This window comes from Melanaphis sacchari, unplaced genomic scaffold (genome assembly GCF_002803265.2).
Source record: "Melanaphis sacchari strain LSU unplaced genomic scaffold, SCAv2.0 Contig8_pilon_pilon, whole genome shotgun sequence".
Lineage (NCBI taxonomy): Eukaryota > Metazoa > Arthropoda > Insecta > Hemiptera > Aphididae > Melanaphis > Melanaphis sacchari.
In genome coordinates this window covers 3,765,908-3,789,854 of record NW_020271635.1, presented here as the reverse complement: position 1 = coordinate 3,789,854, position 23,947 = coordinate 3,765,908, and the positions used below count along the sequence as shown (strand labels likewise).

Below are 23,947 nucleotides of genomic sequence, written 5' to 3'. Positions count from 1 at the left end.
TAAGTATGCAGCTGATTTTTATGCAATCCACAATTCATGGTATCAAAATGGTCATATACCATTTTTTTATTTATTACCGACAAAATATGGACACGTTATTATACAATTCAAATTTATTGTTGATAAATGTTCGTCGATTCATCTACGTTTCACCAAAAGTAAAATCATTGCCTTCGAAAAGGCGATTTTAAACCTGTAAATGAGGCCACAGACAAAATATGGATGTCGATTTATTTAACGCAGGCTTGGTATCGTCAACGTGGCTCGGATTGTCGACTGAAAACCAAAATCAATCATCTGAAAGGTATGACGGCATACTTTTGGTTTATTTTTAAGAACGACTGAAGTCTGAATGCTTTGTTGAAGATTTTATGTCAAATCAACCTATCGACGAACGAGTTGAAAATACTCAGATTATTTATTAGAGAATTACATTGATGAAAATAGTATGTATTCACCGACACTTTGGCGGCGCTGCAGCTTCACAACGGACAATCCAATGCAGCGAGTCATTTCATTGAGGTTCAATCAATTTTATAAAGAAAGTCTCCAATTATTATAAATGGTTAACTGTTCTATTAACAAAAATTTAGACAGACAGATCCGTGTACATCAAATTAAAAAGTACTAACATATCAAATAATCCACAAGATCATACTGTAAGAATCCGCCAAAAAAAAAAAAAAATGACCAAATTATAACGGACTACAAAAATGGAATAATTGGAAGGTAGCATATTGCGAATACGTTTCATAAAATAATATACTAAATATATTTATTAAAAACAAAACTGTTTTAAATTTCAGATACGATTTTGTGAAAAGTATATCCAACAATTTAAAAAAAATATATCAATTAATTGTATATATAGTTACAATTTATACATAACTAAGGTATCGTATAGTACCATAATATATCATTTTTTTACATTTTTATATCTGATCATTTACAATTATACCATAGTAATTATTATTTTTATTTTTAATTTTTTTTTTATTTGGTGGAAACGAATATTGATGGAAAAGGGAATGATACACTTTTGGCGGAAACGGGTATCGCCCGTATCAATAGTTGCCGGTATTTTCAATTTTTATTTCATTTATATAGATTCTTGAATATCATGAAATATCTTTTCATGTTTAGCAGGTTTATGAAACAGACAACAGTTTATAAATATCTTTAACTACTTGGAAGGTTTGTTTAATTTAATCATATTTATTGCGAACATAAGTTAATGCTGATGATAAAAATGAGCTCTACAATGAATTTAACACATTATACAATATTTTTCTTTTTACTATTATAGATATTTTTTTTCGTAATCCAGTTATACTTCCAAGAAAATTTGCAGCGCCATCAAAACTAAGACTTATTAGTTTCGAATAATCAAACTCTTTTTTTAATCTCTAGATCAATAGTTACTATAGCGGTTTACGCAACTGTGCCATACAATTCAATACGATTCATAAAAAAATTCTCTAATTTTACCACAATCAATTTATTTAGCCACTCCCTAAAATAAGCATTAGTCATCACAAATTATTAGCAATAGATAATATGTATAGTATATTACTATGTAAATTATACCATCAATGTGAATCAAGTAACTGTAATATACTAATATGTACCTACTATAGTAAAAATGAATGTAAAATTTATTAGAAATATATAATGATATATTGATATAACAAGTATAATTTTAATTTCAGACCGAAAATAACAGCGATTGGCAACATAAACATTGATTATATTTTACGGTTAAATTTTTTTTTTTTTTTTTTTACAACAGGTAAAACTTAGATTAAATCAAGTTAAATAAATATAAATAAAATTAACTAATATCAAAAATAACAAAAATGTACTGGTTATAGCTAATTTAAATAATATGATCTACAATGACGGATACTATAAATTCAAATATAACGTTTGCGTTAAAAGAATAAGCAATATACCGATTACTGTATAAAATGTAATTAAAAAGTATATTTAGTTTATATGTATATATTTAATTAATTGAGGGTTTACTCACGGTAATAGATTTCTTCTGTTGGATCGACATAAAGTTCATAATTTTTAAATACGTATCTGGGTATTTCTGTATTCCAATATACTGTTAAAAATACATAAATTTAATTTGATTTTATTCGAATGCGGAGAATAGTCGAGTTTGTAGATGTACGTTAAAATTGTTGAAATATACAATTAATATGAATATTCTACTTTTAAGCACAAGTGACAAGTGTACACGTATCAGTATTATATTTTACTATTAGATGACCTTCCACTTATTAATATAAATATCAGGACGTAACTTTTGATTGTTATATGGATGTAAATTATGAGTATAAAACATCAAGAATTACATATAATTCGGCTTTTGGTTTAAATATTATACAGTCTATATAGATACTAAACAGCTCGTACTAAACAGCATAAGTACTGTATCTACTGAAGTTCCTAATACAGACCAGTCGTATGTTACATATCATATATTATAGTTTTATAACCATATTATTTATCATAAAGTCGTGTTATTTATCTTACGACTTACATTAAATGCCAATATAAATCCTAAGTACACACTCAAAGTTTAATTTCAACAAATATTTCGTTATTTGTGAAGTTAACTGTTATAGAAAGATAATATCAATAATTAATTTTCATATTTTAATACGGTAAAAGATTTACCATTATTATAGTTGGAAAGTGATAGCAAATTTTTCATGAAATATTGGTTTTACGTTGTTTTATATTTCTCTTTCTTTATAGTAGGTATTACTATTACCTAATTATTTTGACATTTTGTCAATATTATAAGTTATTGTGTTAATAATTCAATTCCCCATGAAACACCTAAGCTTTTAAATGTTTTCTATATCATAGAGTATACATATACTTATAACATGACTTGAATAGTGTGTAATTTTCTCAAAATGCACCTTGTATAATAGTATTAAAGATAAATATATTATTAAATATGTTTAAACTACCAGTAGATAAGCTTTTGTTTGATATGTCAGGCATTTGATTTTGTAGGTAATATTCTATTGCAGCATTTTTATCCATTTCGTAAATCTTTCTTTGATCTTCATTTTCATTATTTTCAAATAACTCAACTGCATGATATGCCTTCATTGTTGCATCATAAGTTTTTTCAAAATACTTAACTGTCATTCAAGTATCAGTTCCAGGCCAATGCAAGATCATGAAAATAAAATATTTATTATGTTCATATAATAATATGGTCGATGGGCTGTAGCACATAACATAATTTTTATCTAAATAATAAACATATGCCGTAGACTAGGGCGATTAGGTGTATGAGAAATTATTTTGTAAGTGAAAATACTAAGTAATTTGCAATGGAGTACCTATATTAAGTATATTATTCACAAACTAAGACATATCTTAGTTTGTGATATTATTAATGTATATTATTTGCATTTATGGGAATAAATAAATATATTCTATACTATAGAATCTATAGTCTAAGACATATATAATTTAGGTAATTTGCAAGTAATTCATTTTGTATCCATTTTACAGGCTCATATTCAGGCTTATTTTGTAGAAAGTAACGACGATTTGGCCTTTTAAAAACTATTAATTTACTTTTCAAAATAACCAGTTTATTCTTATTTTTATTAGTTTATTACATATTAAATAAGCTATGTCATAAGTAAACAATAAAACGGGGATTCTGCTCAGATATGATTGGTGTATCGATATAGTATGTAAATCGATATGTTAAATTTAAATTAAATGATGAAATATTATTTCATATTATAATATTATTAGATTTTATTAATTTATATTAATTTAGTACTCTAAAACGATATAAAAAAATAGATTTTCAATCATTGTTTAAATGTTTAGAAAATTTCACTGTAAGTAGTAGAAACAATAATTTACTTAGTGACATAAAGTTAAAAGTCTTTCCGAATAGTATTTTTTAAATTACAAAAATATTAATAAGTTTATATATCATATATTTTAGATTTTTTTATGTTAGTTTAAATATAAATTACATTTTAAAACTTAATTTACATAAATTAAACATTTTATAAATTTATAAATACAAAATAATTTAAACATTTCGAGGTTATGACGTATTTTTTTTTTATTGGGAACTTCAAACGCTAATAAAAAATTATCTTTATATACTTGAAATATTTTTTAAAGTGTAAAATATGATAATTTATTAATAATATTCAAATAGTTTACCATACTCAGATTCTTCATTTAAAGCTATTCTATATTTCTTTTGCAAATCGTTTAGTTTTGATTCATATTTCAAACATGTAAACATAATTTAAAATTAATTATCTTACTTTTAAAGTCCTTTATTGAATTAACAAATTGACAAATTGATAATTTTCTATAATTTAGTTGAGGAAAATTTTACAATAATTAAACATTATACGCTTATACACATATAATATATATTTACATTAGTACGCTTTTTTTTTTTTATTGATTTTCATGACTCCTATCGAACCCTCATTAGCAACATGTCAATATTTGTGTTCCAATTGTATAATTTTTGTATAATTTAAATCTATAATTAATATTGTAATACATTCATTAATGATTTTTTTGACAATTTTCATCGAATAATATTTTGACATTTCTTATGTTTAGTATATACGATGTATACATGTGAAATGCAATTTTATTATTTTTCTTTATTTTATTATAGAATTTTCATCGTTAAATACTCGCATACAACTCCAAACACAAACTGAAGAAATAAAATAGGTAGATATATTGTATATTATAGATGTTCGTTGTATGTTAAAAATTGTAAAACTACAAATAAGATTAGTAAACCCAATTTATAGTATATCATTTTCCGGCAACTTTTTTCCGAGCTATTTTTATATGGGTGATTTATATTACTTTTAACCTAATACCACGAGGCACGTGCAGCAATGATTATACAATTAAGTTTAAATACATTAATAGTGTTAAGATAAAATCTATTTATTATTATACATACATTTAATAAAATTTAATAAGAATATAAGACGATTTTTAAATAAAATTTTTTTATCATTAGAATTTTAAGAATACACAATACGATTTCATCACTAGGTCTGCATCTATAGCCTATAGATACGCCACTTTTCATAACTACTACTAAAAGGAACTTTCTAAAATGTTTCTTTTACTAAACATTACTGAACGATTAGTATAAACTATAAATGTGTGTGATTGAAATAAAAATGGGTACGTTAACCTTTAAACCTCAATATTTCATTCATATAATTTTATGATTTTCTCAACCTCTCCTTCAAAATTAAAAATCGTTAAATTGTGTATATGTTATTTGTTATATTAATTGTTAATTTATTATCTAAAATATAATGTAATTTACTTAATTTTTTCATTTTTTCCGAATATCCCGTATAATCAAAATTTACAGAATTTACCTCTGGCAATACTAAAAATTAAATATATTAAAGTATAATTATTAGTCAAGTCACAACATGAAAATGGTATAATATATGTATATATAAAACTAAATATTTCTATATATATAAAAATCTTTGATAGGATCAATAAATATTATAACTAAACAGTAAAATATTTATTTATAACATGCATGGAAATTTAATATTTATTTGTTTTATTTTCAATAAAAAAATAATTTTTCTAAATGCATACACTACTTATATATATTTAATTTAAAGCAAAACCTCAAAATGTCTTAATTAATTTCAAGAGAAGTTATATCTAATTCAATACCTTATACGATATTTCATAAGATACATTTTTTTGTACAAGTTTAATCGACTTAAAAATTTACTTCTTCAACATTGTTTAATACTCATAAAATTCTAGATAAGTATAAATACATTTATAAAAACAACTTAAAAAAAACCCCATTTATTTTATATTAATAAATCTATTTTTTAGTTTTACTTTCCTATATACTTTACATCTAAAAGTGTTAATTTAATAAATAAATAAATAGCATGTAAAAATATTTATTCATTTAATTTTGTCATCTTGATTTTTATATTTCAGAAAATCAAAAAATAAACTATCTATAATTGTAAAAATGTCCGATCATATAAATATTTAACCATAAAAAAAATTGAATTGCTTAAGTAGGTCAGTTGGTGGTGTACTGATGTAACTATGTGTTTTCTTATAAATTCAAAATCAATATTAGCTGTCAATGACAAAAGGTAGATTGTGGAAGAAAATTTTGATTTTTTTGTGTTTAATCAATTAAATAGATGAGGATTGTAAATTACTATTAATTTAACTGCGTTTTATACATAATCCACAAAATCCAAGTTTAAATGATCGTTCGATAATTCAAACATTTCTAATAGGTACCTACCGAAAAATCATATTTCTTGCGAAATTAATTAAATCACATTATAACAATAGAATTTAAAATATTTTTAAAATATTGTAGTATAATAGGTATTATCAGTTAACTAAAGAAATCAATAATTTTCACAAAAATTTTTATTGCTTGAAACTAAAATGTTTTAAAAAATGTCTAATATAAAATATTAAAACACAAACCTGTGTATGCACAATCTATAAAATATACATGACAAAATTATATTAATAACACAACACTGATTATATAGGTAAAAATAATGTGTAAAACTATACAACTATAAATCAAATTATATTATTTCTGTAAATTACATTTATACTTGGTCCACAAAATTCCAGTGATAAATCCAAAAATCAGATTTTTTGGAAAGAAATTAAATGACTGCACAAACTTTGTGACAAATGTATCTCTAGGATTAAATATAATTTTGAAAAACTTACTATAAATTGAAGAGAAAATGCCCTTTGGATTCATTTTCAATTGGCCCGCTAAAAAATTTAAATTCTTCTGAACAATTTAAAAAAAATAAAATAACAGTTAAAGAATTCCGTAACTCCAGTTTTATTACTATTAATTTTAAAAAGCACAAGATTATTAATTTTTAATCATTAATAAGTGATAATATTTACTTTTTTTGAATGAATATTATATTCATAAGCAAAAATATTTCTTCACATATTGTATTTTTTTATTAAGAAATATTTAAATGCAGAATAATTATCTTCAATAAGTTGTACAAAAAAACTAAGAATTGACTTACGATATGAAGTAGTACGAAAATGATAATTAAAATACGAGTCACCATCCTCTTCTATGAGGAACGTATCTAAAAAAACAAAAGTAATTTGATACCTTTTTAATACTGTATTCATATAAGTAATTTAGAATCTTATCGTCTAAAATATAAATTTTACATAATATTTGAAAATATTATATGATTATTTGAACACAATTGTAGGTAAATTATATAATATCGTAATTCATACCATAATCCGGAACAACCGGTTTATTTGCATTATTTTGTAAATAAAAATCATTGCATTTTACTGAAGTTAAATTTATTATGTTAAACACTGTGGAAATTATAAGACCTTTACAAAATGTAAACGTATTAATCGTCATTTTTAAATAATATATGATTAACACTATTTTCGACGCAGTTACTTTTAAGTTTTAATACAGACGAATAGAGCTTGTGAAAATAAGTTGAAGAAAAATATTTAAAAAATTCTTATGCTTAACTTTGTGTTTTTTCGTCATGAAAGAACCAATAAATTTTACACAACTGAATAAACTATTTTAGTTTTTTGTGCATCATAACACCGTATTTATTATCGTTAAACAGGTGGTCTTTCAGTTCTTATGAAAACATTATTACTTTTTCACTAAGTATTCCAAAAATAATGGAAATACGTATTCACACACCATACGGGGATCTAATACGGGTACTATAATACTCTATAATATAGTTAAAGTATTATAATTCACAAATTAAAAATTGATTTTTAATCGTAATATTTAACTGAAATAATATTATTTGATCTAAGAGTGGAGAAATAAATTAGTATTTTGTGAAAACCTAACGTAAACTTTTATAAATTTAAATTTACATAATTGATATAAATTTATTTACATCTCGAAAAAAATGGTGCTCAATATTAAATCATAATAATAAGCAGAACAGAAATTTATATGCCCTAAAAACTTATTAAATTTGCGCGTATTTATGTCTTAAAATTGTTAAAAATTACAACAAAAAAAAAAATGTTTTTAAAATATTTATAATACACAATTCTAAATTCTAATGTAATTGAATTTGTCATGATATGAAAACATTGAAAACCATTTACATATTTTTTAATAAATAATACGACTCAGTAATTTAAAAATAAATTTAAATATATAATATGGTGCTTGAAATATGTTAATTGTTTTTTAGGAATTGTCCTCTTTTTTTTTCTGCAGCTAAGCGTCATAGGATACACAAATTATTAATAAAACTGGTCTCAAATGAGTGACAACCCCGATTTTTAGCAACGAACTCAACAAAGCCATATCCTACACATGAAAACATGCGTTCCAAAAACCTAATAGCAAACATAAAAATCTTATAGCTAACGGTTTAAGTTGTCGAAACTTGCTCAATTAAAAATAAATTTTTATTTATACCATACATTTATATTATATAATAATGTTATTAATACAAAAGTTAATAACACTTTATACTTTTAATATTATAAAAAATGTAAATAAGCTTATAATTCATCAATAGATAATAAATTAATCTATGTATTTTGAAAATGTCATTGCGTACCTATATGGTAAAGTTCATAATGTACGAAAAAGTTTTAAATCCCCACAAATAATGTTTCTGAATTTTAACAAAATAATTACCAATTACCATGGTTATGCATCGTATACATACCTACAAACTAACCTAGATATAACCTTGACGCGTATAGAGAGATATTTATTTTAGACTGTGTAATGATAGGCTCACACATCATTGTATATTATATATAATCATAAAACTCAAATAAATAAAATAACGGTTAAGTTGTCGCACGCAGATTAAAATACCATAAACATCCTTTCACCACTGATAAAAGAAACGACTTATATGGTCACGAAGGGATTGACACATGATTTGTGGCAATGTGCCGAAAAGCGTGTGACCCAATTTCGTGTGCCGCTAAAGACAAGGGATGGTCCAATGAGAGCCTCTGTCGCTTAAGAGAAAGCCTATTTCTTTAAAAAAACACGGAGACCTTTGATGGTGCCACCTGCGACTCTGGCTGGCTTGACCAAGTCGTCTTCTCAGTTCTCTCACCAGTGCATGAGCACCAGCAAAACCATCGAGTGCATGAGCACCGACCAACCTATCCAGTTCAGGCGCACCACACAAGCAAGCAAGAGCTTTTCCTAAGACCATCAAACACACAAGATTCTGCGAGTGACAGCTGGACTTCTTATTTTTTTTTTTTTTTTATTAGTCAAATCAGTGTTGTTTTTTTCTTATTTGAATTTAAATTTTCCTTAAGTTATTTCGTAATTTGTGTTACTTTATATCTCTCTCCGAGGAACTTACAACAGACATTCACTGCGGCGAATCAGGTAAGGTGCATGTCTAGAATACTTATAGTTAGTATAGGTTCTATTAATACTAATTTTACGTAACGGTATGCTTGATTATATTCTCGAATACAAGACCTCGAGAACCCTCTGAAGAATAAGAGGAAGGTAATAATGCGAGAACAGGTGTATATCAATATTATTAATACCGGACTTACATCCAAGACTTGTGTTCCTTGTGTATGTCCGGCCCACCGGCCCAATTAATATCTTTATTTTTAACTTATTTATTATTATTTTATTTGTCTTAATTTCTCGTTATTACAGCTATAAAAATCCCCGAGAAACAATCTGTACATACTTAGTAAGTTATAACGAATATTAATCTGTGATCACTGATGGTGGTATAGTAGTGATACTGAAGTAAAATAATGCTACTTTAATCAATTAATCCAGAGTTCAGAGACTCGGAGTTAATAATTCCTTATTAAAGAGTAATGAAATATAGTAAAAAAGAAAAATTACGATTTTAAAATGGATACCAAGAAAAATCTGTTTAGTATTTTCGACATGTACAAACATCTAAATATAGACAAAAACAATGAAACGTCAATTTTTTCTATTATAAATACTTATAATAATTTTAAACGTATAATTTTTGATGTTGAATATTATTAACTATTAATTATTATATAAGATATAATATACATTTATATTTTTATGGCATTCAGGTAAAACAAAGAATTTTTATGCATTATTAATTATTAATCAATTTAAATTTTACTCATCATTTTTCTAGATAATTCATAAAAATTAAAACTTAAAACTGCGTAGGGGAAATTATGGAAGCTATAGACAGAGCTTAAGACAGAGGAGGCATAACATACTTGGAAGTTGCAATCAGTTAAGTACAATTTTATGAGTAGGTAGTAGGAAGGGTGTAGACATTTTTTTAAGTTTAAATAGTAGGCCATTGTGCCATACGCCCATACCTTATCAAACGTTTGCGAAATATTAAGGAAGACACAATTGCAATATGATTTTTTCTCAAGGGATTAGGGACGAAGAAATTGCGTCAACTATCCTGTGTGCTTGATGGCTAGTGGAATGTGATTGACGGAAATCGATTTGATGACCGGGAAGTATTTTATTTTTGCTGATACTAGGTAACACCCGTTTAAGAACTAATTTCTCTAGAATTTTTTCAAAAAACGGTGGTAAACTAGGTCTATAAGATGTTACCAGATTTGCGAATTTGCAGATGTAATTATCAACCCCAATAAGTTCAATTAATTCGGTACAAAATCAAGCACTCCTTATATATAAATAGGATTGACAAAGGTAATTAAGAAAATGTTAAATATAACTGTAGATGAGTTGAACGTTGCACGTTGATCTTCCAATAAGATATACCGGCCGTTACCTGTGTGTGTGTATGCATATACAACATAGATTTGTTGTGTAACATCGCATCGATATGTGTTGTCTCCGTCTTACACACGTACGACGTGGTAAATTTTCGTTCACCAGTTTCAATAGTGTGCTTTTATTTGATATTAGAGTAAATTTATCTATTATCCAACTTTTAGGTAAGAACATTATCTGTGTTGTCTCGTTGGTTTTTTACGATATTTTAATTTTTAAGTAAGTTATGAGTATCAAAAATATAATTGTTTAAAAATGCTCTAACTTACTTAAAAATTAAAATATCGTAAAAAACCAACGAGACAACACAGATAATGTTCTTACCTAAAAGTTGGATAATAGATAAATTTACTCTAATATCAAATAAAAGCACACTATTGAAACTGGTGAACGAAAATTTACCACGTCGTACGCGTGTAAGACAAAGACAACACATGCGGGTGCGACGTTATCTTAAGTAATTAATAATTCATTTTTTTTTAAGTTTTAACCACTTACAGTATCTGTATAGTCCTCACTGTTGTCCACTAGGCTAAGAAAGACAAAACTAAATTACGTATGTCAATTTTAATTTCAAAAGGAAGAATAAAACATTAAAACGAATAAATATTAAATACACAAGCGAAATAACATCATGAGAAAAAAAAACACGGAGCACAGAAATACGTAGGTATGCATTGGACGAACACGGAACATGGCTGCAGGGCTACTTAGTACTTACTACTTATAATTTAAATAATAATCAATTTATAAAAATTAAATTTTCATATTACTGTGAAAATCGATCATCTTATTATTTAGTTTCAAGAAAGAGAATTACATCTATTAGGCTAGGATCACACTATGCGATTATTGCGATTTGTCGGCAACCGAAAAATACTATCCCGATTAACCGCAATCGGGACGATTGTTTATACTGTGCGTTTTATCGGTAACCGAATACATACAAGTGAGATTAAAAAGCCCGAAAATCATTTTTAATTTAAATTTAAATTTTAAATTGATTTTTTATTTTAACGAAATGTATCTAATATTATAAGTAAAAAAATAACAAAAAGGTTGTGTAATTAGAATTATTTGTTTTTATTTAAAACGTGTATTAACTAATTATGCTAATAAATAATAATAAACATCTATAATATAAATAAAATATAATAATATATATATATATATATTATATGTGTATAATACAAATATATTTTAAGTTTTTTAATTATTTAAATTTAAAAATGATTATTAATTATTCATAAAATTTTCAATTTCGGTCATCGATAATCCGCACAAATGTGATCCGACAAACTGCATCGCATGTGTTGTGCTTTCGCATCCGGACGGTTAGGCCACAACACGTTGCGGTCGCTTTCAGACGGTTTTTAATCGGTTCCGCAAATCGGTCTAGTCTGGCCCTGATAACGCGTTTTATATTTAAACCTATTTTATTTTAAAGTGTTGCGATTCGGCTCCGGTTAGTCGGGAACCGACAAAACGCATAATGTGATCCTAGCCTTATCGTATCGAAGTCGATCGTTACCTATACTTGGAATTTAAAATATAAATATAGAATAATTAGTGATAATTAATTAAGACCGTGTTATTGTAGTTCATAATTCCGTCAGCAGTCGCCGGTCACAATATCCACTATCCAGTATCCAGTTGAATTGGTCGTCACTCGTCACTCGTCAGTCGTCAGTCGTCACCGCTTGCGCTTATGTACACTGCACAGCAGTATTGATGGTTATATGGTTATATCACAGAATTCTGTGGTTATATCATATACCTAATTATAGTATAGCGATGTGCGAATTATTGTTCACCGAGTGCGATTCTTACGACCGTGCAACATGTGGTATGTTACTATGTTGACAGTTTGACACTCGCGATCCATATCTGTTGCGTTTCGCGCGTTAGTAAAATTTAAAAATAAAGTCTTTGACTTTTTTTAGTTAAACTGTTACAATAAATTGTCGTGGATCATCATATTGCTTCGACATGACGTGTACGTATAAATATTATATTCTACTAAAATTTATATATCTCACTTCCGGGCGGACCTCATCGAAAAAAGTTGTTTTGAAAAAATGCCAATAGCAATATAACATCGATAATAATGTTTGACACTATATAGTAAATTACCCGATATCCAATATCCATAGATATATCTGCACTACTTACTGTACTCTGGTACTCATAAAAACGTCAAACCCTTAAACCTATGTTTTCTTAGTCTTTCATACAATAAGTAAGTGAATATGCATTTAGCAGAACCAATTTTATGTTGTTAGCTTTAACATTAGAGGGAATCGTTCTACCATAAAATTGAAGGTTATAATTCTTGTGGCATTATCTCATCTGCTTTTAATGGTATTTTAACTTTTAAGTGAGTTTTGATATGATATCGTCTTTAATATATTAAAAACTCATGAGTTATTCTAAACAATATCAGTGGCATAACTAAAGTTTTTTTTTTCTGGATAGATTCTATATTTCAAAAAAAAATATTAATATACACATAACCATATGAATTATAGATAGCACATTTAATATTAGATATAAAAAAATTATTTTTGGAGAAAAATCAATAGGCCTAGGTTTACTTTTTAGCTATACCACTGGATAATATTTTTACATTAATATTTTGTTGATAAGTCAATTAATTTTAGTATTAAAAGTAATAACATAAAATAGATTCTGCTAGGTATAAATTTATTAAATTATATGTTTGTAAAATAGAAAACACATGTGAATTTAAGGTTCTTTTAAATTATTTTCTAATCTATACTATAAGTATATGTATACTAGGTATATTTGATTTTAATTTTCAAGGTTTAGTAACAATTATACTATAATAATTATATGCATGTAAATTATAGATTTAACAGAAACTAACTCAGCTATGTTCAGTGAATTGAATAAATCATTGTTATATTTTTAAATAATTACAATCAAAGCTTTGTGACCTTTTAGTAAATTATTTCATTGATATAGGTACTAAGTATTTGATGCATCATCATAATTAATTTTTTCTATACATTATTGGTCTATCTACCACTTTCAATTTTGTAAAAGGGCTAGTCCCGTTGAATTCTAAATAAATAAATAAATACATTTTATAGTGCCTATATATAGTGGAGATCAAGTAGGTACTCAATAACCCTTAATTAACTCAAAATATAAACAGATTATAAGTAATTAGGTTAATTTAATTTAGGAATCTGTAAAAAAAAATAAAATATTTATTTAATTTCAAGTAATATATTATATAATTTATAAACATTTTACTAGGTAATTTAAAGGAAATTTTAAATAATACTTATACCATTCTAACTTTATTTTGAAATTAAAACTAAATTATCTAAATTAAACTACAACTAATATTCCATTTATCTAATACCTATTTTCTAAATATAATGTATTTGAATAGGTCATATAATAATTACAGATACCTAAGGCATTAAGAACTTATTATTAACTGAATGTATGTCATTTTTAATTAATTTTTTACAAATTAAAAATAATATATATATTTTTTATAAGATTTTAATGCACCTACTACTTATAAATTAAATGTAAAATTAAAATAATCTTCAAATAATAAAATTAATCTATTGACATAATTATTATTTTTTAAATATTTTCCTATGTACCTATATGTTTATAAAGTTTTAAATAATACCTTATTTATTGATTAGATATTAAGTTAGTCATTTAATGAGATAATTGTTTTAAATATAGGCATCCACATATTATTTTTTTGGTAATATTTATTTTCTTATTATTTCTCTTACTTTTGTACATTATATTAATAACTAATAAGTATATATATAATTATTATTATTATTATTAATTAGGTATTACTGTATTAATTATTATTTGTAGTTTATTATAAATTTAAAAATATATTACTAATCTATTATTATTATTACCTATTTATTAAAAATAAATCATAAATCTATATTATTGTACTGTATAAGCAATATTAAATAATATGAACTAATAATAATAATTAAAATTGATTTAATGTATGTTATATACTATGAATACATTATATGTTTTAAATATATTCATTTTTCTAATATTTTTATTTTACAGGCGATAAACTCAATGATATAGAAGTTAAATGTTGGAATGCCTATATTTCATATTTTTATTCATTTAAGAACTTTTATATACAAAACAAAAATGATCAACAGGTTATTCAAGAAATAACAACAAGTCTTCAACTTATTGAAAATGAAGATTCAGTATTGGTTTCTATGTTGCCTGGAGATCTAGTTGCTGCTAAATATGAAAATGATGGTCTTTGGTACAGAGCTAAAATTTTGAATATTGAGCAAAATACTTTTACTGTTCAATTTATTGACTACGGAAATTCAGAGGTATCATCAAATCTTAAGAAACTTCCTAGCAAAATAGCTTGTTACCATGCAATGGCATATCATTGTATGCTCGATGATGTAGACCATGAAGAATATGTAATTTCAACTGAAAATGATATATATGATATAATTTTTAATTTTTTAGGATCTGTTGAAGTAGTTGTAACTTTTTTAAGCAATGAAGAAACATTTTTGGTGAATATGAAGTGGGATAATAGATGTATAAAAACATATGTAAACAATATTATTTCATATGGACTTATTCCAAAGACATATGAAATTTTGAAGAAAATTGATCAGTCTAATGCAAAAATGGTTGTAAACCTTATTTATGCTCAGTCAATAAATGAATTCTATGTAGAAACTGAAGATAGTAAAGAAATACAAAATAAAATTGAAAATATACTTGAAAATGAAACTGTTTGGGAACCATTGACTGAATATAAAATTGGTAAGATGGCAATTGCAAAAAGTTTAACCGACAATAGATGGTATAGAGTAAGGATTTTAATGATACATGAGGGAGGTGAATGTACTTGTTATTTCATAGATTATGGAGTACAAGACAAATGTTCTGAATTTTATAAAGCAGTTGGTTATTTAAAATTGGCTCCTCCATTTATTAAACTATGTTCATTACATATTCCAAGTATAAAAAATAAAAAAAAGTTGTTTGATAGTTTATCTAAAAGTTTTACTGATGAAATGGAACAATACAAACATAAAAAGATGACTATAGTTATAGTAAAAACTGGCGAACCATGTGTAGTAGAACTTTATGTTGATAATTTTAATGTTGCTAAACTAATTGAACCTATTCCAGTGATTGTATTTAATGTTATTCATATGAATATATTAACAGTTCAAGTAAATTCTTCTAGTAGACTTGCTGTAATGAATGAATTAAGTAAAATTAAAACTTTAAGTCCTGTTGAAAAACCAAAATATTGTCGCATATATGGAGCTTTGGTTAACAATCAGTGGTATCGTGCAGAATTAAAAAATAAATTTAAAGGTTCAATGGATGTAATATTGGTAGATATGGGAAGTAGTATTATAAATGTAGAAAAATTATTTAAACTTCCTAACCACATACAAAATCTTAAGTACTTGACATTACGTTGTTCACTTGGTTTAGATGAGAAATATTTCAGTTTACATAAACTGAAACTTATATGCAATAGTAAAACAGAATTTATGATGATAGTAAATAAAAATAATAATACTGATGGACATCTTATACAATTATTATATAATGGTGTAGATGTTGCTACCATTATTAAGAAATATTGAATAAAAAAGTTTTACCTGTTGTGAATTTCTATTTGAATTTTTGTATTTTGTGTGACCATTAATTTCAATTTATTTAGTCATTAAATTATATACGTTTTCATAATGTATCCAACAAAATGAACATTTATCATGATTTTATTTTCTAAACGTATCAATTCGACCCCTTTTTTTTTTGTATGTTAATAGAAATGTAATCAAATAAATGCTTACTAAACAAGCTATTACTTATATTATGATAAATTTATAAATTTTCTAATTTTAAGTATTTATTAATAATTACCTATGTATAAAGTTGAAACTTTTTTGCTATAAACTATATTGTGTGCTAACATTAGAATTAATTTAGACAATAAGACACAAATTTATATTTTGATGAAGCTGATGAAAAAAATAAATTTTTTGATAAATTTGTCTTAACTGTTAAAAACAATCTACTATTACTTATATGGCTGATTTATTTCTTCTATTCAATTTGATTAGAGGAATCAGATCTAGAACATCCAGTGCTCTTTGAAGAATTAAAAATTGTTGATCAAAATTTAATTTTTCTAACTAGTCCTTAAAATGTCAAAGTTGATAACCTAACTAAGAAAAGTAATGCTCATTTAGTCATGCTTGTTTCCCACTTCCACTCCTATCTGTAATGCCTTACAGAAAAAAAAAATGACAAATTTATTTAAAAATTTGATAAAAGTGTTCATTCATTTTTTTTTTTTGTTTTAACAATTCATTTAACACTTCATGTTTTACACTAACACAATATTGAGCTGTATGATATTTATGTTATATCACTTAAGTTTTAAGTATAGTGTATTATTAAAATAGTTACTTATTTATCTTAGTATTGTATATTTATCCAGTTTCATTAACTAGTATTTAAAAACATTGCTAAATTATATTTTGTATTATGACCTCACTTGATCATTAACCTTGAGAGCTGATAAAATAATTTCAATTTATATCTTGGATTTGTAATCAAGCAATTATTGACATTGTTAACTTTGGAAAACAGTCCAGTTTTTTTTTTTTTTTTAATCTAGTTATAGTGTACTAGAAATTTGGAATAAATTAACTATTCTTCGAATAAAATATTCTTTGCATGAATGTCCTTATTATCTTTACGCATAGATGTACACAAAATAGTTAACATTTAATATAGTGTACAATACATTAAATTAAAGATAAATAATAGCAGTATCTGTATACCTATTATTTATATATTATATATATTATATTATTATTATAATTTGCAATTTGTATCTTGACCAAATTTAATACTATTAAAAGAAAGTATATTTTGATGCTAAAGAGTTGAGTTAAGGTTTTGTTCATACAAACTATCCTTTGTAGCAGGAACACTACATTATTTTTATGATTTTACCACTGAACTTAAAAGTATCAGTTACTTTAACACCAGGTAGTCATAAATTCAAATGTAATTTATAAAATGACACATTTAGATGACAAGAAAAGAATAGCTGCAGTTTTAAATAAATGCATATGGAAACACTATTTTAGTCATAAAATGTATCTTTGTTCTAAAAGATACAACATATATACATACATATATATATATAGTTATTAATACATTTTATATATCATATATAAAAACAAACATTAACTATACTACAACAATTTATATTAATTTTCTTTTTTGATACCACCAACAACTTTAGGATTATATTTAAACGTCTTAATTGGTGCTGCTCGACCAGCTTGTGTGAATTTCATATGATCTAAACGTTCTCTTTCTTCAATTTCTTTTACAACTTGCATGTTTTTCCACGCTATAAAAAACCGCATTAAGTTATTTTATTTTTTATGTGTTGAAGAAAACTATTAAAAAAATTCTTACACTCTTTAAACTCTCCAATGACTCCTTTCTTTTTTGACTTCGGTTTTTCTACAATTCTTTTTTCTTCAATATTAAAATAGTTCCTTACACTTGGAATTTTCAAAAATAATACTTGACCAAGTGAAATAAAATTAGTAGATGCCCAGTATAAACATACAGCCTAAAAATAATAAAATTAATAGTGATAAACTGTTTAATTGTATGATTTTCTTGAAGTTATACAATATAAAATCTTTTCTTTGCTTTTAATCAATCCAGTATTAACAATAATTAACATAAAATTGTACTTGTCTTATGTAATTAAATGATAAAAATAATTAGATTACCTACTTATTAATTAAGCTATAAATCATAATTTTTAAAATAACATTCAGTTAAATTAATACTCACACATGGGAAATTCACAATAAAAGGAAACACAACAAGAGGTAATACACGAACTCCATATTTAAGGTATTTTCCAAACCCCACACCTGAGGAAGCAAGTTTGCCAATATCGGCTCCAAGCTAAAAATTTAAAAAACAAATTAATGTAAATATATATCATTTACACAGTCACATTTCAATACTACCTCTAATGTCACACCAAGAGTGACAACAGTAACAATAGGCAATATGAAAAATTGGTCAGGCAATGTAATATCTGAGAACCACCAAAGACCACCATATTTAAAACTTTCTAAAGGTAACATTGCCATACTTCTTAATCCCAAAAACATACTTAAAAATATAGGAAACTTTAAAAAAAAAATGTATATTAATTATTATTGAAAGATTAATTTTTAGGGCAGAATGTAAATTACTTGAACAGCTGGCAATATCATACCCTTCAATGGGTTTACTTGATGAGTTTTCATAAATAACATAAGTTCTTGTGAAGCTCTTGCCACTAAAATAAATATTAATTTTTACATCAATCACTTCATTTCATTAAAAATCAATTTAATTAAAACAGTCTTGACACTTTCATAAACTATTACATAAATAACAACCTATCATTTTCACAAACTTCAATACAATTATAAAATATTTTACATGTCTTAGTTATTTTTCTAACCAGAAATCAATAAAATGATTCCCCAACAAAAATTTGTGCAATAATCACATTAAATTTTACAGAAAAAATCATTCATAAATAAACTGAATATTATAACATAATTAAAATTTGATTTGAAATTACTAAGCACTGGTAATCTTTATTAATTAAAAAAATGTTTTACCCTGTTATTAAGATATACTAATCCAGAGGAGAATTTACATACTACAAAGGGCAAATATAATGATGATGAAATAACAAAAGTTTTGTTAAAATAATTACATTATTTTACGATTGGTGAAATTGAAAACAATAAATTAATTTTTAGACCCCTATTGATAAAAATTTTATTATGATTGATTTGTTTGCCTCTGATAACGCCATAACAGATAATGAAATCAAAATATAAAGTATATGTTTTACTTAAAATATTTATAAAGTTATATTCAAAAGTATAAAATTCACATTAATTAATTATTATTTTTATAATATATAATTATTTTGTATCACTGAAACAAAAATCTTTTAAACTCTAATATAAAAGTTTAAGGAGGAGACTGCTTTCTTAATTAATTTTTATCTAATAAAAAAATGGTAAGGAATCAATGTATATTATTTTTGTATGCATGAGTGTCATAGGTAAACTTTTTTTTGAGAGAGGAGGGAATAAAATAAAAATTTTTCTATGTTTAAATTAAATGTTATTTCTACAATTTAAACATGCTAGTAAATTAAGTATTAATAATTTGTATTATCGCTTATTATACATAATTAAATACATTTCAATGAATACAATAAATAAAAAGTAAATTAAACAATCTTATTCAAAATTTAATATGTTAAATTGAATGTTACTAATTTTAACATTTTGAGTGAAATACAGTTGAACTTGGTTAATTTGAAGTTGAAGGGACTGGAAAAAAGTTTGAGTTATCCCATCAAACATTTTAAAAACAGTACATAATACATTAATTTCTATATATTTATTATGAATAGAGTAATGTAATAAAAAATATTTTCTATGTATTTATATATGAATTATGTATAATATGTAATTTTAAAGAGGTATAAATAAAAATGAGGTTAGAAAATTATTTCAAAAAGTTATTTATTTTTGTTTGAATTTGTTTTTTAATCACAGCATTTGTAATGAATCGTTTTAAACCATTTATCGATAACACTAATGAGTAATGACCTTATTTTCGATATTAAAATGTATACATAAGTATACGAGAGAAACAATAATTTTATAATATTAATAAAACTCAAACTTTGAATTATCCACGAAAATATTCGAGTTAAACAAATTTTTTTTACATTGCTTAAATAAGAAATTCTAAGGACTCGAGAAAAAGTTTGAGATAACCAAGTGCGAATGTACCACATATTTTTTAAATCATTTATGTTTCAACAATTTTCAGTTTACATTTAAATATGTGACAAGTGCACTAATTATATAACCAACTTAAAAAGGATTTTATACTAGTAACAAAGTATTGAAAATAAATAAATAATTTACTTTCATAGGGGTTTCCATGTAATCGAGCTTCTGTCATTTTTTCTTGATATGCTTGAATTTGAGGCATATTATTGTTCATTTTTGCAGTATGGCGTTGAGATGTAACAACTAAAGGAAAAACTAATAAACGTAATATGGTGGTACCTAAAAGAAAAAATAAGTTTTAAAAAATGTAATAATGTCATGTGTGTTTTAACTATAATAATAGGCATGGTCAACTATATAAAATAAGTATAATAATGAATGCTTTTTAAATGAACAATCTTTTGATAAATTTTTATATTTTTTAAAAACTAAATTTTACAACAGCCTTTTTTTTTACATGAAATATCTATAAATATATAAATTAAATATTTACTCAACTTCTTACATTATTAAATGTTCATATTATTTAATAAGTACCAGCTATTTCCTGTTATACAAGACTATGGCTATTATTGCTAGTATCACAATTTTTAGAATATTCATGTACCACATTCCAGTTCTCAAGTTTAAAATTATCTATCATTATTCTAACAGCTTTTTTTCTGTATATTTCATTTATTCACTAGTTAAAAGTAGCTTAACAGTTTTGTTCTAATTTTGATATAGAAATCACAGCTCAAGGTTTAAAATTTTTTTCAATCTATTTTATAGTTAATTTTAATTTATAAAATATTATTAGTCTTTAGTATTTACTGAAGAAATAATAAGACTACTTAAATTTAACTTTTCAACATTTTAACATTTATATTAACATACTATTTTTCATATTAAAAAAAAATATCATAATTCTATTTATCATTGTAACAAAATTCTATAGATAAGCTTTACTATTTTATATACATGAAAAACAAAGTATGATTTGTAAATAAAATATAGTCTATGTTCTTAGTCCATGGTACTAAGAAAGTGAAAAATTTTTGCTTACCTGCTATAATGGCACCCCACCAAGGTAAACCACAAGAGACATGCATAAATTCTAAAGCATTTTGTAATAATCCTACAGGAGTGAATGCGCCAAGCCCTGCACTTTGTAATGTCTGCTCACCTAATGAATTCTGTAGGAATGTTAATATTGATATTATTATTATAATAATCCCTTCCAACATGGTTTTATAAATAAAAAAGTATACCAAGACTATAGAAACTTGTTCTGCTGCTGCTTCAACGGGTACTTCTGGTGCTTCAGGTATAACATCTTCAGTCAGATCCACAGGTTCACGATTGCTCGAAGAAAGTTGTTCTGGCTGTTCACGATTATCGCCACTGCTGTGTCGAACAAACGAGAAATTTGAAGCTGTTAAGTGCCTAAGGTCTGGCGCCGAGAACTTTTTAGGGCCGAGTAAAACTAGCCGTTTGGAAATGGAAACTCGATGGAAATGACGAACTTGTCCAACTTGCAAACGAAGGCACAAGTTCATAACTAATCGCGGTGGCGGCATCGCGAAAAATAATATTTATAGATCAGTCAAGAACACTCACTGACTCTCTATGACGTTTGGGCCAGTATTATTCGATACTATATATTATACAGTACCCATCACCCACGATGTAACTAATAAGTAATAACTAATAACTATTAACTATACAGAAAAGATAAGATGATGTGCCTCTCATGTCTCATATCATTCAAATTTCAATTGCACGGTATTTACACCGAAAATTACAATAGTCTATAGTTCGGAACTGCTCACCAGAGTGTGCTAGCATTTGTCTGAAGGTCAATTTTAATAAAAGATATAGGTAAGATTTATTATTATAAATTTGTATTTAAATGTATTAAATTTTGTTAAACTGCCAATAATCATTATTTTAATATTATATTTTAGATATTATAGATATTTAATGTAAAGAAATGTTTTACCTAAGAAACACTACATTTGTCCCATAAAATATTTGTTCCATAATCATGTGTTCCAATGACCAATTGTTCTACAACTTATTTATGCCACTTTTTATCATTATTAATAAGTAATAAAAAAGTTCTACGATATCATTCGCTAATAGGCCCAATACCCAATATTATATATATTTAATATATTTTTGTTATAATGTTTATCGTTTCCAACTATATTTATTTCAAATTTCATTGGTATTAATGGATTTTTATCTCATAACATTATATTTTTTAAGTTTAAAAATAATTGTTATTTAGAATAAGTATCAGTTAGAACAATTAAAAAAAAAAAAAAAAAATTTAAAATAGGTACCGAAATAAAATCCTGATATATTTTTTAATATCAAAATTAAATAGATAACAATTTTTTTATCTCATTAAAACTCGAAAAACACAATATTTTTTATAAAATTAATTTAAATCGATTTCAATACCTACCTATTATCATTTCTTAAATATATTTAGTCAATGCTATTATACCCACTGGCCAGTGGCCATTAAACTCTATATTGTATTCTATAAAATGTAAATTTTAGAACTTTGTGTAGCTTTTAAGTACCTTGGATCCATTTGTAAGTGTTCATTAAACAGAAAAAAAAGAAAATTGATACGATTTTTAAATATTAGTATTGATTATTATTATTTATGTACCTAATTATGTACATGTATGTATACTAGATGGCTTTGAAATTTCCATGAATAAACCTTATAGTTTATGAAGTATATATTACAATTACTTTTTAGATATAAATATTTGTAATTAGATATAGCTATATAGATAAAATTGTAAAAATAGGTTTATGGTTATTGTTGTAATTATTAATTTTCTATAAAAATATTTTAGTTCATGTCTCTTATTGCTCCCTTTTTTGTAATATTGTATAATTATTTGTTAACCCAATGTAGATTAAGTTTATAAAATTATCAATCAACATTTACATAACTTCATATTAGCTAGGTTAACTTACGTCTATTTTCTGTGGTAACATGTCATAATTATTAGATTAAGTCATGATCTAACTAAAGTAACAACTAGGTAATGAGTTTAATTTTAAAAATATTTAGTGCGATTTGTCCTGAGAAAGGAGCTACCGTCTATCAGTTAACCACCCAAAATCTAATTCGCCTCAC

General features: G+C 25.0%; 3 protein-coding genes across 3 annotated transcripts in view; 1 reads left to right on the top strand and 2 right to left on the bottom strand.

Annotated features, from left to right (window-relative positions):
* The window catches only part of LOC112602699, a 14,075-nt gene extending 9,782 nt beyond the window's left edge, over positions 1 to 4,293 (bottom strand). The window contains exons 1-3 of the mRNA XM_025350913.1: positions 4,225 to 4,293; positions 2,991 to 3,167; positions 2,030 to 2,110 (exon numbers count right to left, since the gene is read on the bottom strand). Of these exons, the coding sequence (XP_025206698.1) occupies positions 2,030 to 2,110; positions 2,991 to 3,135 (226 nt within the window). The 5' untranslated portion in view covers positions 3,136 to 3,167; positions 4,225 to 4,293. The remainder of the gene's footprint in view (positions 1 to 2,029; positions 2,111 to 2,990; positions 3,168 to 4,224) is intronic.
* Positions 4,294 to 12,363: 8,070 nt separating this feature from the next.
* On the top strand, positions 12,364 to 16,527 carry LOC112602485 (maternal protein tudor). The gene is made up of 2 exons (XM_025350578.1): positions 12,364 to 12,854; positions 14,948 to 16,527. Exons 1-2 carry the CDS (start codon positions 12,848 to 12,850, stop codon positions 16,525 to 16,527), a joined length of 1,587 nt encoding a protein of 528 aa, XP_025206363.1. The 5' UTR covers positions 12,364 to 12,847.
* Positions 16,528 to 18,144: 1,617 nt separating this feature from the next.
* On the bottom strand, positions 18,145 to 22,536 carry LOC112602602 (mitochondrial inner membrane protein OXA1L). The gene is made up of 8 exons (XM_025350768.1): positions 22,053 to 22,536; positions 21,848 to 21,977; positions 20,938 to 21,081; positions 19,186 to 19,271; positions 18,955 to 19,119; positions 18,773 to 18,889; positions 18,383 to 18,542; positions 18,145 to 18,314 (listed from the first exon to the last, which is right to left on the bottom strand). The coding sequence occupies exons 1-8, from the start codon at positions 22,359 to 22,361 to the stop codon at positions 18,169 to 18,171; spliced, it is 1,257 nt and encodes a 418-aa protein (XP_025206553.1). The 5' UTR covers positions 22,362 to 22,536; the 3' UTR covers positions 18,145 to 18,168.
* Positions 22,537 to 23,947: the final 1,411 nt, after the last annotated feature.

Bases quoted from the DNA above. Each gene is read 5' to 3' on its own strand.
- LOC112602602 (XM_025350768.1), bottom strand. From the start codon at position 22,361: ATGCCGCCACCGCGATTAGTTATGAACTTGTGCCTTCGTTTGCAAGTT. The intron at 19,120-19,185 runs GTAATTTACATT...TTTTTTTTAAAG, and splicing joins TGATATTGCCAGCTGTTCAA to TTTCCTATATTTTTAAGTAT. The intron at 18,543-18,772 runs GTGAGTATTAAT...TATTATTTTTAG, and splicing joins TTATTGTGAATTTCCCATGT to GCTGTATGTTTATACTGGGC.